This window comes from Natator depressus, chromosome 3, assembly GCF_965152275.1.
Source record: "Natator depressus isolate rNatDep1 chromosome 3, rNatDep2.hap1, whole genome shotgun sequence".
NCBI lineage: Eukaryota > Metazoa > Chordata > Testudines > Cheloniidae > Natator > Natator depressus.
Window position 1 is genome coordinate 131,846,701 of NC_134236.1, and position 13,677 is coordinate 131,860,377.

Sequence of the window (13,677 nt, forward strand, 5' to 3'; positions counted from 1 at the left end):
TTAAATACTGTAGACCAGGGGTGGGCAAACTTTGTGGCCCGAGGGCCACATCAGGGTGTGAAACTGTATGGAGGGCCGGGTAGGGAAGGCTGTGCCACCCAAATAGCCTGGCCCCCGCCCCCTATTCGCCCCCTCCCACTCCCCCCCCCCAACTGTCCCCTCTTGAGGAGGAAGGAGGCTAAAGTGCCAGAATGCATGTTAAAGAATCAAAAGCAAATCAAGCTGGAAAATCTAGATACAAATGTTTGAGAGAACAGGTGTGAGGGTTAATTTCTGAAGGATTAAGCAATGTTCAAGTATAAACATGGCTATTAATACATAACATTAATGGTAATATGGTAAACTACATTAAAAGGCTGGGTTTCAAAAAAGATGGTGGTCTTGGGCTTTTTGAATGGATTAAGTGTTACTTTTCTCGATTTTTCTTTCCCTCCTTCTTTCTGGCCTGCCTCAGGGTGGTTACCTTCGTAGAGACAACTAGACACTGTATGGACATACAAGAGAAAGATCTCTGCCCCAAAGAGCAGAATCTAAATAGATGAAACAGACAGAGAGTGGGAGGGAAAACAGAGGCACATAGAGATGAAGTGACTTTCCGTAGCTCACACAGTAGGTCAGTGGTAGAGCTAGAAATAGAATCCAAAGCTCCTGATTCCCAGTCCTGTGCCCTTTTTACGAGACCATATTTCCTTCTGATGTTAAATGGTATCCTGTATCCTTTGTAATGACTTTCCCTGGTTATTTCTGTCAGACCCATTTCATCACTCCTTATAAAAAGTTTGTCAGCACCAATCTACTGTATTTTATGACATATTGACTTTAGACAAATACATTAGACATTTTTAACCTAGGGAAAACTCCTCTTAATGTCAGTTCAAGTTTTTCTTGAGCAGAGGGTAAATAAAGAATCCTGAATAGGGCTTGCAGACCGTGGGAAATTAGTGGCCCACTATCTTTAATACATTTTCCAAGGCATGTACTGTGTGTAGGATGAATCAATAGTAAACATCCTGCATCTTCCTGAATGTCATTAATTCTAAGCTTTTTTTTTTCTTGATGCCTGCACTTAAGCCCTGATTCAGGAAAACACTTGACCATGTACTTGAAATTAAGCACATGCTTACATCCCCTTGATGTCAATGGGACTTATTCATGTGCATAAAGTAAGCAAGTGCGATGTACTTTCCTGAATCAAAACTTTAGTCCTGATCCTAATAGGGTTGCCAATTTTGGTTGGACATATCCCTGGAGGTTTCATCACATGACATAATCTTTAATTGAAGATTAATTTTTAATTCCTGGAGAGTTGGCAACCCTATCTCCTGTTAGGAATCAGTTCTCTAAGTTAAATATTTATTTGCTTCTATTTAATATATGTTCCCACTGCTGGAAAGTTTTTGCACATGTATTTATTGAATATGAATTTTATTATGCTTGGTTTTATTTTCAGTCTCACTTTATTAGCTTTCATTATATGGCTCCTCACAGAGGTTCATTCTGTCAGTTAAAAGAACAGTATCTTCTACACAAGCAATGTTTTGGCCACTGTGGATCATGACCCATTTTTCTTCACGTTTCAGTCATCAGAAGACATCTCTGAGATAAGCTGCACTGAGATTTAAAAAAAATGCTGCCTCCTTGTCTAGCTCCTGTTACTTTTTATAAAAATATTTTGGCTATTCTTACATGGTGTCATAAATATAAAGGGAAGGGTAACCACCTTTCTGTATACAGTGCTATCAAATCCCTCCTGGCCAGAGGCAACATCCTGTTACCTGTAAAGAGTTAAGAAGCTCAGCTAACCTGGCTGGCACCTGACCCAAAGGACCAATGAGGGGACAAGATACTTTCAAATCTTGCCGGGGCGGCGACGGCTTTTGTTTGTGCTCTTTGTTTACGTGGTTGTTCTCTCTTGGGACTGAGAGAGGCCAGACAGAAATCCATCTTCTCCAACCCATCCTAATCCAAGTCTCCAATATTGCAACCAGTATAGGTAAGCCAGGCAAGGCGGATTAGTTTATCTTTTGTTTTTTGTGATTTTTCCCTGCTTTAAGAGGGAGGTTTATTTCCGTTTTCTGTAACTTTAAGGTTTTGCCCAGAGGGGGATCCTCTGTGTTTTGAATCTTGAATACCCTGTAAAGTGTATTCCATCCTGATTTTACAGAGATGATTTTTACCTTTCTTTTTTTTTTAATAAAATCCTTCTTTTAAGAACCTGACTGATTTTTCCATTGTTCCAAGATCCAGGGGTTTGGGTCTTTGATGATTTTGTAACCAATTGGTTAGGATATTATTCTCAAGTCTCCCCAGGAAAGGGGGTGTAGAGCTTGGGGGATATTTTGGGGGGGGGGGGGCGACGTCTCCAAGTGGTCTCTTTCCCTGTTCTTTGTTTAAAACACTTGGTGGTCGCAGCATACTGTTCAAGGCCAAGGCAAAGTTTGTACCTTGGGGAAGTTTTTAACCTAAGCTGGTAAGAATAAGCTTAGGGGGTCTTTCATGCAGGTCCCCACATCTGTAGCCTAGAGTTCAGAGTGGGGAAGGAACCCTGACACATGGGCATATGTTTTCATTTTGGCTAAAGTGTGCAAGAGCTAAAGATGACTTTTGTGTGTCTGTTGTGCTCTTAGTAGGAAACCTATTTTCCTGGACTTCCAGCGAACACTCTAAATAGTTTTAGAGCAATATTCTGCTGATGAGACACATGCAGAACTCCTGTTGACATCACTGGGAATCTTGCACAAAAACTGAGGGGAGAAATAGCCTGTAAACTTAACAGAAGATGGAAAGAATCCTCAGTGGACAAATTCCCCTTATATATATATATATATATATATATATATATATATATATATATATATATATATATATATATATCTTGGGTCATGCTTTTTTATACAAAGAGTACACTTATAAATAGCTTATAAAGGATCAGTAAGTGATTAGTATATGTTTTAATAAGTGTTTAATCAATTCTTATAGATTGTTATGGAGTCCAACAAATCAATAGGTTTCTTGTAATACCTTTGATTGATGTACTTAACACATACTGTTATGTCTGTAACATACATACATAACATCTCTTAGTCAATTATTAATATTGCATAATATATTTATAAATGTAACTTCAATATAAAGTGTGACTTAATCTTGACCTGTCCAAAATTTAGGTCCAATCCTACAGAGTTACACTGTGCTTAATTTTAAGAAGAGGAGTAGTCCCATCCACTTCACTAGGACTACAAACATCCATGAATTTAAGCATTTACAAAGTGGATTTAAATATGAATAAGCCAAACACCGTAATTCAATTACATTTAATTATATATCTAAAATGTTGAAATATTCAAAAAATTATACCACATAAACAATATTTAATGTATTTGGCATGTGGTTTTATGTTTGCAATTTTCAAAATATTTGCTTTAAAAATGCCCCTAAACTTTCAGTAATTTTAAAATAAAAAATTATGGAAGGATAGCCCAAAGAATTAAATAGACTCAGGACATCAAAAGCATCTCTGGATTTACTGCTTTCAGTTGAAAAGTTCAGTAACATAGAGTCTATTAACATACATATTTGATAACCTAGTTCAGCATACATCAGGAAGTACCAGAGTTTTACTAATATAGTGGCAACATAAAAATGTCCTTGAAATACACCCAAAGCTATTATTTTATCCTAATTGTATTGATGGAATCTTCTATTAAGTTGGCCAATCAAAGTGGGCTACCTGTTGGAAGTTCCAAGTCAAGTCTCGAGTTGTCTAAAGTCAATGTGTCATAAAATACAGTAGATTGGTGCTGACAAACTTTTTATAAGAGGCAAGAAACTTGTCAGAGGTATACCTACAGGGAAAGTTTTTAACTATGTAGCCATTATGCTGTGACTGACTAGCACCATCTAGTACAGAAAGTAGTAGGGTTTATTTTATTTTATTTTTTACTTGCTAGGTGGAGTGTTGACTGGAGGTAACATAGAATTCTCCTGGGGCATGTGTTGAATATCTCCCCCCCGCTTTCTAATTAGCATTGCTTGGAACCCCTTGGGGTTCAGGCAGCAAGTTGAAGACCTCATGTCACATTCCACCTTAAATAAGTATGCATCCATAAAAACTGTAAGCACTAATCCAGTGGCTCAGTTTCTGACTCCCAATTATTCACACTTGTACTCTGACTTCAAGTTTGTGTCGGTAAGTTTTATTTGTACAGTAAAAAATACTGTTGTTCAAAGTAAGAAGTTGTCACTCAAATAAGCATTTTATTACTAACAACAATTAATTTATTCTCTGTTCAGAGTAAAAATCTTATATCTGATTTAGTCAAGAAAGTTGGAATAAAATTTTGGGGTTTTTAATTTAACTTATTATTTAATTGCATCACAACTGATAGATCTGAAGGACTGATAGAAAATGCTGCAGTTATTAGATGTTAAGATAAAATCTAGACATTAGAGCACTGAAATGGGAGGCAAGACTTGTGGGTTCTGTTCCCTTCTCTGCCACTGACTCACTTCACTGCACTTCAGCAAATAATTTAACCTTTCTGTGTTTCGGATTCAGCATTTGTAAAATGAAGATAATATATGCCTGTGTGTCATGAGGGTACTGAGTAGTTTAAATGCCTGATCCTGCAAAACCTTCCATGCATGGAATTCTCATTGACATCAACTGAAGAACTGTACATGAAGCGTTTTCAGGATACTACTCATAAAGCACTTAAAGATCTTTGACTGAAAGAAGTTATAGACATGCAAAATATGAAGAAATTCTAAACATAAACCTCCTTTCAACTCATTCTTCAGCTGGAAAAAAGAGAACAGTACAATACCACAAAGTAAGGTTGTGGAAAATAGACAAAAAAGGTAGAAGGCTGAGGGAGAGTAAAAACAGCCCTAATTTAATTAATAAAAATGGATTGACTGATGCTTTAGATTTTTGTCTAAGTTTCACTCTAGCAAGAATCTGAAAAGTTACATACATTTTCTTAAAAGTATAATTTGACCAACATATTTAATGCAGCAAATAATATTTTAGTTGAAGGGATAACATTCTCTCTCAGAATAATTTGAGGAAGATTGTGTGAGTACTTTTTTACAGTACAGATATACAGCCGCTGGGAATGAATAGGGCTCTGATCCTGCTCCCATTGAGGTCAATGACAAAACTTCTATTGACTTCAGTAAAATTAGAATGGGGTCTAATCTACCTCCTGTACACACCACAGAAGGTAACAGCATCTTATCAACAGATTTTTCTTGACATCCACTTTGCAGTAGATAAATCCCTCTACTGCTTCTCAGCTTGAAATAACTCATTACCATTTTAAAAAGTGCTGAGCTCTTTATGAGAGCATTGACCTACCCTTTTGGTTAGGGTTAAAAAAAAGTTATGTGATAGGAATTATTCTCCCTGAAACGAATTTTTATTTTCCTTTGGCTTTTATTTCAGCTGTGGGAACCAGCTGCTCGAAAGAGTGTGGGAAGCTGACTTGGAGGCCTGTCAGCTGTTGATCCAAGGGTTTCAGCTGAAAGAAGCTGGTTGCTGTGTTTCAGAGGGAGAAGAGGGCCGAACAGATGAGATGGATGCTGCTGCTGATCACTGTTCGGACACAGAGAGAGGAAAAGAAAGCCACTTTCCAAAAGGCACAGAGCGGGGCGCTGTTCCGTGCCCCATTGCTCAAACCAAATGCTGTGAACTCAAAGAGGTATCTAGGAGTTTTCTGCAGATTGTTGAATGATGTCATTGTTTTTCATTTTGAGAGGGAGGGTTAAGGGTCAGCAAAGCAGATTAAGAATTAATTTTAGATTTGGCCTCAAATAAGGACAAAAATAAAATAGCTTTATGAAAACTCTCTCAATCCTTTTTCCTTTCACCATCAATCTTTTTAAAATTAAGAAAAAGAAAGAAAGAAAGGAAGGAAGAAAGAAAGAAAGAAAGAATATGTAATGTACATCGATTTTTGGGAGAAAATATTCTCATAAGATTCTTTATGGATTTAACACAAATTATCAACCATGTCTCCTTTCACTTACATCAGTTTCATGCTAGTGTGACTCCATTGACTTTTTATTCCTGATTTACATCTGCATGAGGGAGAGGAGAAGCAGGGTCCCTAATGTCAGTGGAATGGGTTAAGTCTTTCCAGTTCAGATGCTGGCAGACTTCCAGTTTGCATCAAATATTAAAAAAGAAAAAATGAGGGGGCTTAAAGGGCTTGACATATTTCTTTTAAGTTTTGTGGTTTGCTTTGGAATTTCTGTCTTAAATATTTACAACTACCCAGTAATCATTTAACAGCACTGCAAGGATAAGCAAGCTGCTAAGGAGTCATACCATCCAACACCATGTAATGTGAAAAAAAACAACAACCACCCTATGATATGCATTGTTTTTATTTCTTTAGAATTTTGTTGACAAAAATTAAATGGGTGCTTAGGAGCACTTAGTGTTAACAGCCACTGAACTCTGCACCACATAGAAAATTGATGTTTAATTGTGCATTTGTATTGACTGGGATTTAGCAGAAGGCAGGCCATTACCCTACTGTAAATTCCCCTCTGATCTAGTAAAATTCTATTCTGAATCAGGCTGTGAATGGTATTTTCAACCTTTTGTAAAATAAAACATTTTACATAGCTGGACAAGTGGTAACACAGAGGGCATTTTCATCCTAAATGGCCAGCTGTCATATTTAATTTTATCTGCTGTTCTTGGTGAATCTGCAAAGATAATGCCAGCAATTCTGTTGCTTGGGTAAAGCTTGACTCTTCTTCCAAAAGTGCAACTGAGAATCTGGGGAGGTTTGGGATTGATTGTGACTGATTCTTCTACAGTCAGGCTAGTAGAGGCAAATCAAGTGTGTGGTTTCGTCCTTTCTGGGGTGTCCAGTCAGATGATTCCTTTTTCTTATGACCATCACTGGGGACAATACTGTGAGCAATATTGTCTTTGTTGTGAAAGACTTCTTTGAGGCAGAATCAGTGAAATAATTCTTCTGGTTCTCACATGTTAGTAGGGTATCAAGTTCTGTGGTGGGGCAGAAGTTCAGTCTCTTGGAAAGTAGATAATTCAGCTCTGGTAAGGGGTAGCCTTGATAAGTTGATGATGTTGGGGTGTCGCCTAGTATCCATGTGGTGGGTCCTGGTGTCATGGTTTCTCCCGGAAGTGGTATTCTGTGGGTTGTGAATTTGTTGTAGTTATTTCCATTTTTTGTTTTTGTATTGGATGGGGTGGGGGTTGGGTTATAGTTGTTTTGGCTTTCTTGCATGATCTCCAGGTAGGTTTCCTGGGTTTTTTCTTTTCAGGATATGGGAGCATGTGATGATTTCTTGTTTGAGGGGCATCCCTTCTGGAATATGTGAGGTGCTGGAGATGGTTCCCCAGTTTTTCTGAAGTCCTTCTGCAGAGCTCTTTAGCATATTTAGAGTTGTATGTAGTTAAGTGGTCAGAGATTTATAGATGGTTAGTCCGCTGGGAGTCCTCTTGAATTTGCTCAGGAAGTAGAGGACGCTGTTAAGTTTGGTTTCCTTTTTCTTCAAGTTGTGGAATTTCCATTTCAGACAGTAAAATTTGATATCTTCCATTGTTGTTTGCAGTGTTGTGGTAGCTGTGTTGGTCCCAGGATATTAGAGAGACAAAATGGGTGAGGTAATTTATTTTATTGGACCAACTTTTGTTGGTGAAAGAGACAAACTCTGGAGCTTACACAGAGCTCTTCTCAGAAGGGTACTCAGAATATCACAGCTAAGTACAAGGTGGAACAGATAAGGAGTTAACACACGTTGCAAGAGTCCATTCAAGGTGAAGTGGATAGTTTACACCTCTACGGTTGTATGACAAAGGAGGGTTAGTGGGTTACAGATTGTTGTAATGAACTATAAATCCAGTGTCTTTATTCAGTCCATGGTTTTTGGTGTCTAGCAGAGTTATGAACTTAAGTTCCCAGACTCATGTTTTGAAGGTGTTTTTCATGGCTTTTTTTCTTCTGGCTCCTTACAATAATCTGTAATATCCTGGGACCAACACAGCTACTACAAGACTGAAAACAAATTTTACCATGATTTTCTTAATTGCTCCCCAGAGAAAGTTGTTGAGTTTCTCAATACTGCCTGCTTCCTACATTGACCAAGTGATTAGGTGCTTCATTTCATTTTAGAAAAATCAGGCCAACTTACACATTTGAGACAAATGAAACTGCTCACAACGGCATGGGAAATTCAATTCCAGAGCTGCTTCAGTTCTACTACCTTAGCTTACCAGATTCCTGTGTTTCCCCAATGCCCTTCATTCAGTTTTGAAGGTCTTAAGATCTGACCCCATATGGCTCCTTTAAATAAGACACATCTACTTATGCCCTTAGTTTGACATTACATTTTCAAGATTTTGTTTGTTTTTGTCGAGCATAAAATCTGTACAAAAATTTTCATCATTGGTATTGTGGTGTAGACGGTAGCAGAACAGGCTAGTAGCATCTGAACAGGAATGTTGGGCAGTGTGTCTTTCACAAACGGCTTCTAACAGCCAGTTATGGGGTGGAATATTTAATAAATACATTACACCTTTCTGTAGCCATGGCAATAATTTTTTTTTACTTTTTGAGAAAGAGACATTGGGTGAAAGAAGGAAGCAAGTCCTCTGATCTGTAAATGCACTTACTCAAGAGGTCTGGCATCTCTTTTCCAGCATTTAAACTCTGTCATGATGCATACCTGTGGAACTTTTATGGTTGTTTAAAAATAGCTCTGTCTGTGGCAAAATAGGTTGTATGCTTTTTAGTTACTCTTTCATTTGACCACTGAAAGGGTTTTAAGGTATCTCTTAGGGAAAAGCTTAATGATGATCATTAGTAATTAACCACATGATAATTTATCATGTGACAAGGGATGGAGATTATAGACACTCACTTAAGGAAGAATGTACATTTACAAATTATTTGATGGTATTCTTTGAGTCCTTATAGAATCCTCCTAAGATATCTTGATACCATTGAGCTCATTTTTATGGGGGTGACCCCCTTTAATCATCTTATCTCTGTTCTAGGGTATGGGGTATCAAAAGAGGAGTGGTATCCTTTGAAGAATATTAACTCCTTTCCAAAAAAGAGGAAAAGAGGCATCATTTGTTTTGGAGCTTGCAGAATTGTTAGCTTCAAAACAATGTCAGAGAGGATATAATAATACATATGCACACACACACTTCACATACACTGGCAGCCTGGCACTTGATTCACTTTATACTGAAATGTTCTGAGGGGTTGAAGGCTGGATTCTAGTGGTTCATTTGTCAGTATTACAATTACTAGTTCATACACTTTCACTTCGAGTCATTTATCTTGCTACCTCTGACAAAACATTATTGTAAACTGGATCCTGGGTTCATGGCAATGTATTATAAATACAATTTCCTCACATACAATTAACTTTTGCTCACAGGTTTCATTAAAAACTTGACTATTATTATGCAAAAGGGGTTTGAAACAGGAGAAGGGGAACAGCCACTCATTCAAGATCCTGCTGGATGTGCTCCTTGATAAAAGAGACTTGCTTATTTTACTACTTAAAAAAAATAATATATATCCTCAGTAGGTCACAGAATATCACATGTTCAGTCATGATTGTTCAGGCTTTGCATACTTTGGAAGTTCCAGATATCTTACTTTCCTGTGTGATCATAAGTTTATTATCTGACAGCCTTATCCCTGGATTTCTTAAGCAGTTGGAATATATTTTATAGTTGTACTTACACCGAAGACTCAGTGATCCTCACAAATACTATTCTCTTTTTAACCTGCTTATGTAGAACTCAGAATTAAATACACTGTGTTTAATAGGACAATAAACTCCCTGAAAATTGCCAAAGCACTCTTGAAACTACCTGCGGCATCACAGAATAACCATATCTAACAAACTTCCCCTGCAAAACCAACTGTAGAGCTGGGAAAACATCTACAGCCCATGACAACCCTGCTGGTAGAAGCACCTTTACTGGTTTTTGCCAGAACTAAATCAAATGGGAACAGCCAGAAACACCTGAGAATAAATGGCACCCCACTGGAACTACCAATAGCTAGTCAGAACATCAGTCTTCTTTAACTTGTTGGAGCAAGCCCAAAAACAACACTACTCAGTCTGAACGAAGCCAAAGTACTCTTGCACCAGACGGAGTAAAGATAGATTCTGACAACTTCAGGTATGGTTCTTCTATCAGGAACCAAAACTAACTTGCTGGAATTAAGTAAGAACAACATGGCATTAAGTAAAGAACAACCTTTAGTCTGAAGGAACCAAACTGGAATCATAGCAATTGGGTGTGATTCTGCCATGGTCCCAGTGGGTTCTAGATTTGTTCCTTAAAATTTTCTGTAGCTCTAAATTGACTCAAAGTATTTTTTACTCTGGTTACTTAGAAGTGGAGGAGGTTGGAATTTTTTTCATAGTTTGTTTCTGGGTAATTTCTGAATTATACCAGGATTTTACCTAGCCTTATATACAATAACACTTCATTTCTCAAGATATTAACACCTGCACATTGCATCTCTCCTTGTGTGTCCTTGCTTTGGCTTTTGTTTGTTGATATTTTCCTTGTAAGCAACATCAGAGGCACTGCTGATAACTAATATCTGTGAAGATTTGTGTGTGTTAAAACCTCCCTAACATCTGGTATCGCTATGATCATGAATACCCATGAACCTTCACGTTTCATTTCCTGACCTGTCCTTTTTTTCTTCTTCTTCTGGCATGCTGTGCAGTGTTCCCTCTTTAACCTTACGAAGGAAGGAAACACCTACTAGATTTCAAGCGAATTCAGGTGATTAAAGTTCCAAGGTAAAAAAACAAACTGCAGTAGTATTACCTTTGGTAAGCCAACGTGTTTGGTAACTACCACATCAGTCATTTGTAACGTGTATAATTCCATCTCAATGCTTGAAACAGAGTGTGTGTTGTTAGAGTAGAGAGCAGGTTGCCAGGTTCTCTTCCAGCTGTGCTATTAATTCGCTTGATCTTGAGCAAGTCACCTTTCCTCTCTGTACCTCAGTTTTCCCATCTGTAAAGAAGATTTGTAAAGCACTTTCAGATCCTTGATGAAAAGGTGCTATATAATTACACAGCATTTTGTTTGATTAGCTATGTTTGAGATATTAATACTCTGTGATATTGAAATGGACTCTCACTAAAAAGAAATGACAACAGTATACTTTTTAAATGACAAACGTTAAAAATTAAGTCAAAACTGTATGTGATATAGTGTTTGTCAGAATTTGGTGAGAACAGTCAGCAATAAAGCCTTTGTCAGTGGGATGCAACACATTACCATAGATTAAAGTACCCTCAGATCCAGGAAGTAAATGTGCCAGATATAAAGGGCAACACTTGTAGAAATCTAAACAAACTGTACTTTCATATTATTTTAATTAAATATTGTATTTGTAGAGATTCAAAAATCATTTGGAGACTTTAAATTTATCTATCTTAAATGTCAACATTGAGCATCAGTGAAGGTCAGTGTTTGAGTATGTTTTCTATAGCCTTAGTCCAACCTGCAAAGGGATTCTGTAACAACAAGCATGTATACAGTGGTCAGGTCACCATTGTACAGCCAGCATTTACCTACATTTACTACACAGCAAATGCCTAAGATTCCTCCGCCCATTCTAACCATAAGGAAATACTGAGGAGTGTCGGAAACCACTGTGTGGTATCTCTGGGTAAAAGCTAGCTTTTTAATGAAGACATCTGTAACACATAAAATTTAATCCTTCCAAGAACATGAAACAGTAAAAACCAAAAAATGCACTAACCAACACACCAACAAACAAAAACTGAAGACAGAGTTAATGTCTTTGCAGAGTTCCCTTCTTTGTAGAGGAGGAGTTCTGAAAATGTTCATCATTTGTTTCCTATATACAGGTCTCTGATACTGTGTGTTGCTTTGTCAAAACACTAACCTTAGCTCTATTCATGTGAGGGCTACAAATAGTGTGTGTGTATGTGGGATACTAATATATAATTTTACAGTTTCATGACTTCCCCGACTACCCCTCAGCCTAGCCATTTAAATATTTTCTAATTTCTTGTATCATAGTAGAAATGTGCCTTGAGAAAGGTTTTGAAGAAGGAGAGGATAGTAGCCTTATGGATCAGTTCAGGGAAGTCTTCCATGCCTGTAAAAGAATCTGTGTGGGAGGACCATGGTGTCTGTGTGGGACATCAGTGGGACTCTGCACTGGCACAAGGATGTACTGGTGCAGTGTCACATAGATGATTGGGGCCTACAAACTTAATTTATAAATTAGAGTTTAATCAGATAATCGTTGGTCCGTTGTGCAATATATTGACCAAATAAATCTAATAATCTACATTTCACCTCTCTCATTCTTTCAGATTTTTGTTGGAGTGGCTAAAAAAGTTTTGCTTTCCACATAGACTTCTTGAACTTCTACTGTTCTTTACAAACTTCATAGAAGATTCCACTCCAACCCCAGATCTCATCTAGTAGTTTTGAGGATGCTATTCATTTGTTTGTAGATTTGAGGGGGGGGGCAGTAAAAATCAGGATTATTTATAACAGAAACTGTAGCCTTAAATATGGCCTGGCTGCCGTTCCATAATAGGCTCTGTGGAAATTAGCTTTCAGGTTTCTCCTTTATTGACTTCTATACTCTTTCTTTATACTTATGCCGCAAAACAGTGTAAGAGTTCAACCTGTGTAATTTTTACTATGCTATACTGCTGATAAACAATTACATTAAAATCCTCATGTTTATACATAATGTATTATGTTTATCTTATGACATATCCCTAACAGGTTGTGGAGGATATTTCATTTGGTACAGATGATGATTTGTATGAGGTAAGTGCTTTCTAGACAATATAAGAGGGTGGGGGGAAATTGTACTAACTTCCTTGGGATTCCTTTAAAACAGATACATCCTTTTTTAGACATTACCTTTGGGTGAAAATTGCAGAATAGGAGGCTGATATTTAGGAAAGCAAGGCCAAGACCAAAATTAAGGGACCAAGCTTTCTGCCATTGAAGGTAATGGGAAAACCGCTAGTGACTTCAGCAGAAGCACGATCAGACCTTAAGGCAGTGGTTTTAACACAGATGTAAGAAATAGTATTAATGCACCAGAGAAATAGACAGCTAGTGATAATTAGTTTACTCTAGTGTATGACAATGATGATATTTTACCATGGAGCAAAATCATAATGCTTGTTTCCTCGTCTACCTGTACCATACTTTTTTATTCTATTTGAATCCCTTTGAACAAATTATTTTTCCTTTCAGAAGTATATAAATGTTTGGAGTTTTGATCTTCAATATAAATGTTATCTGGATACAAATCCTGGATGTTTGTCATCTTTTTGGTATCTTGTTTTGCAATCATTTCGTAAATAAAGATGTCAGATCTTACAGTTTATATCTTTGAGCAAAGTCTAAAATAATGAAGTAGATTGAGATGCCTTTCCCATCAAAAATAAATGGGGGGACAGCCTCTTTTTGCTATAAACTGAGTGGTCAGATAATAAATCTGTAGTTACATTTATATTGCCCTTGGGAGTAGTATAAATTCACAGTGGCCCAATTCCACACTGGGATACCTTGGGCTGAAGCTTGCATATTGAGAAAGTTTAGTTGACATGCGCCACTTACAGCAAGCAAATTAATTACACAGGAAG

General features: G+C 37.4%; 1 protein-coding gene across 4 annotated transcripts in view; it reads left to right on the forward strand.

Moving 5' to 3' along the window:
- DISC1 (DISC1 scaffold protein) overlaps window positions 1–13,677 on the forward strand; it is a 357,679-nt gene that overhangs the window by 312,519 nt on the left and 31,483 nt on the right. The window contains exons 11-13 of one of the 4 annotated variants that reach the window (XR_012638870.1): window positions 5,447–5,702; window positions 10,746–10,804; window positions 12,803–12,847. Coding sequence is in view for 3 of the 4 variants with exons in the window: in XM_074948838.1 (XP_074804939.1) it covers window positions 5,447–5,702; window positions 12,803–12,847 (301 nt within the window). In the remaining variant the exon portion in view is untranslated. Of the gene's footprint in view, window positions 1–5,446; window positions 5,703–10,745; window positions 10,805–12,802; window positions 12,848–13,677 lie in introns of those variants that run through there. The other 3 variants (XM_074948838.1, XM_074948839.1, XM_074948840.1) reach the window with 3 other exon arrangements.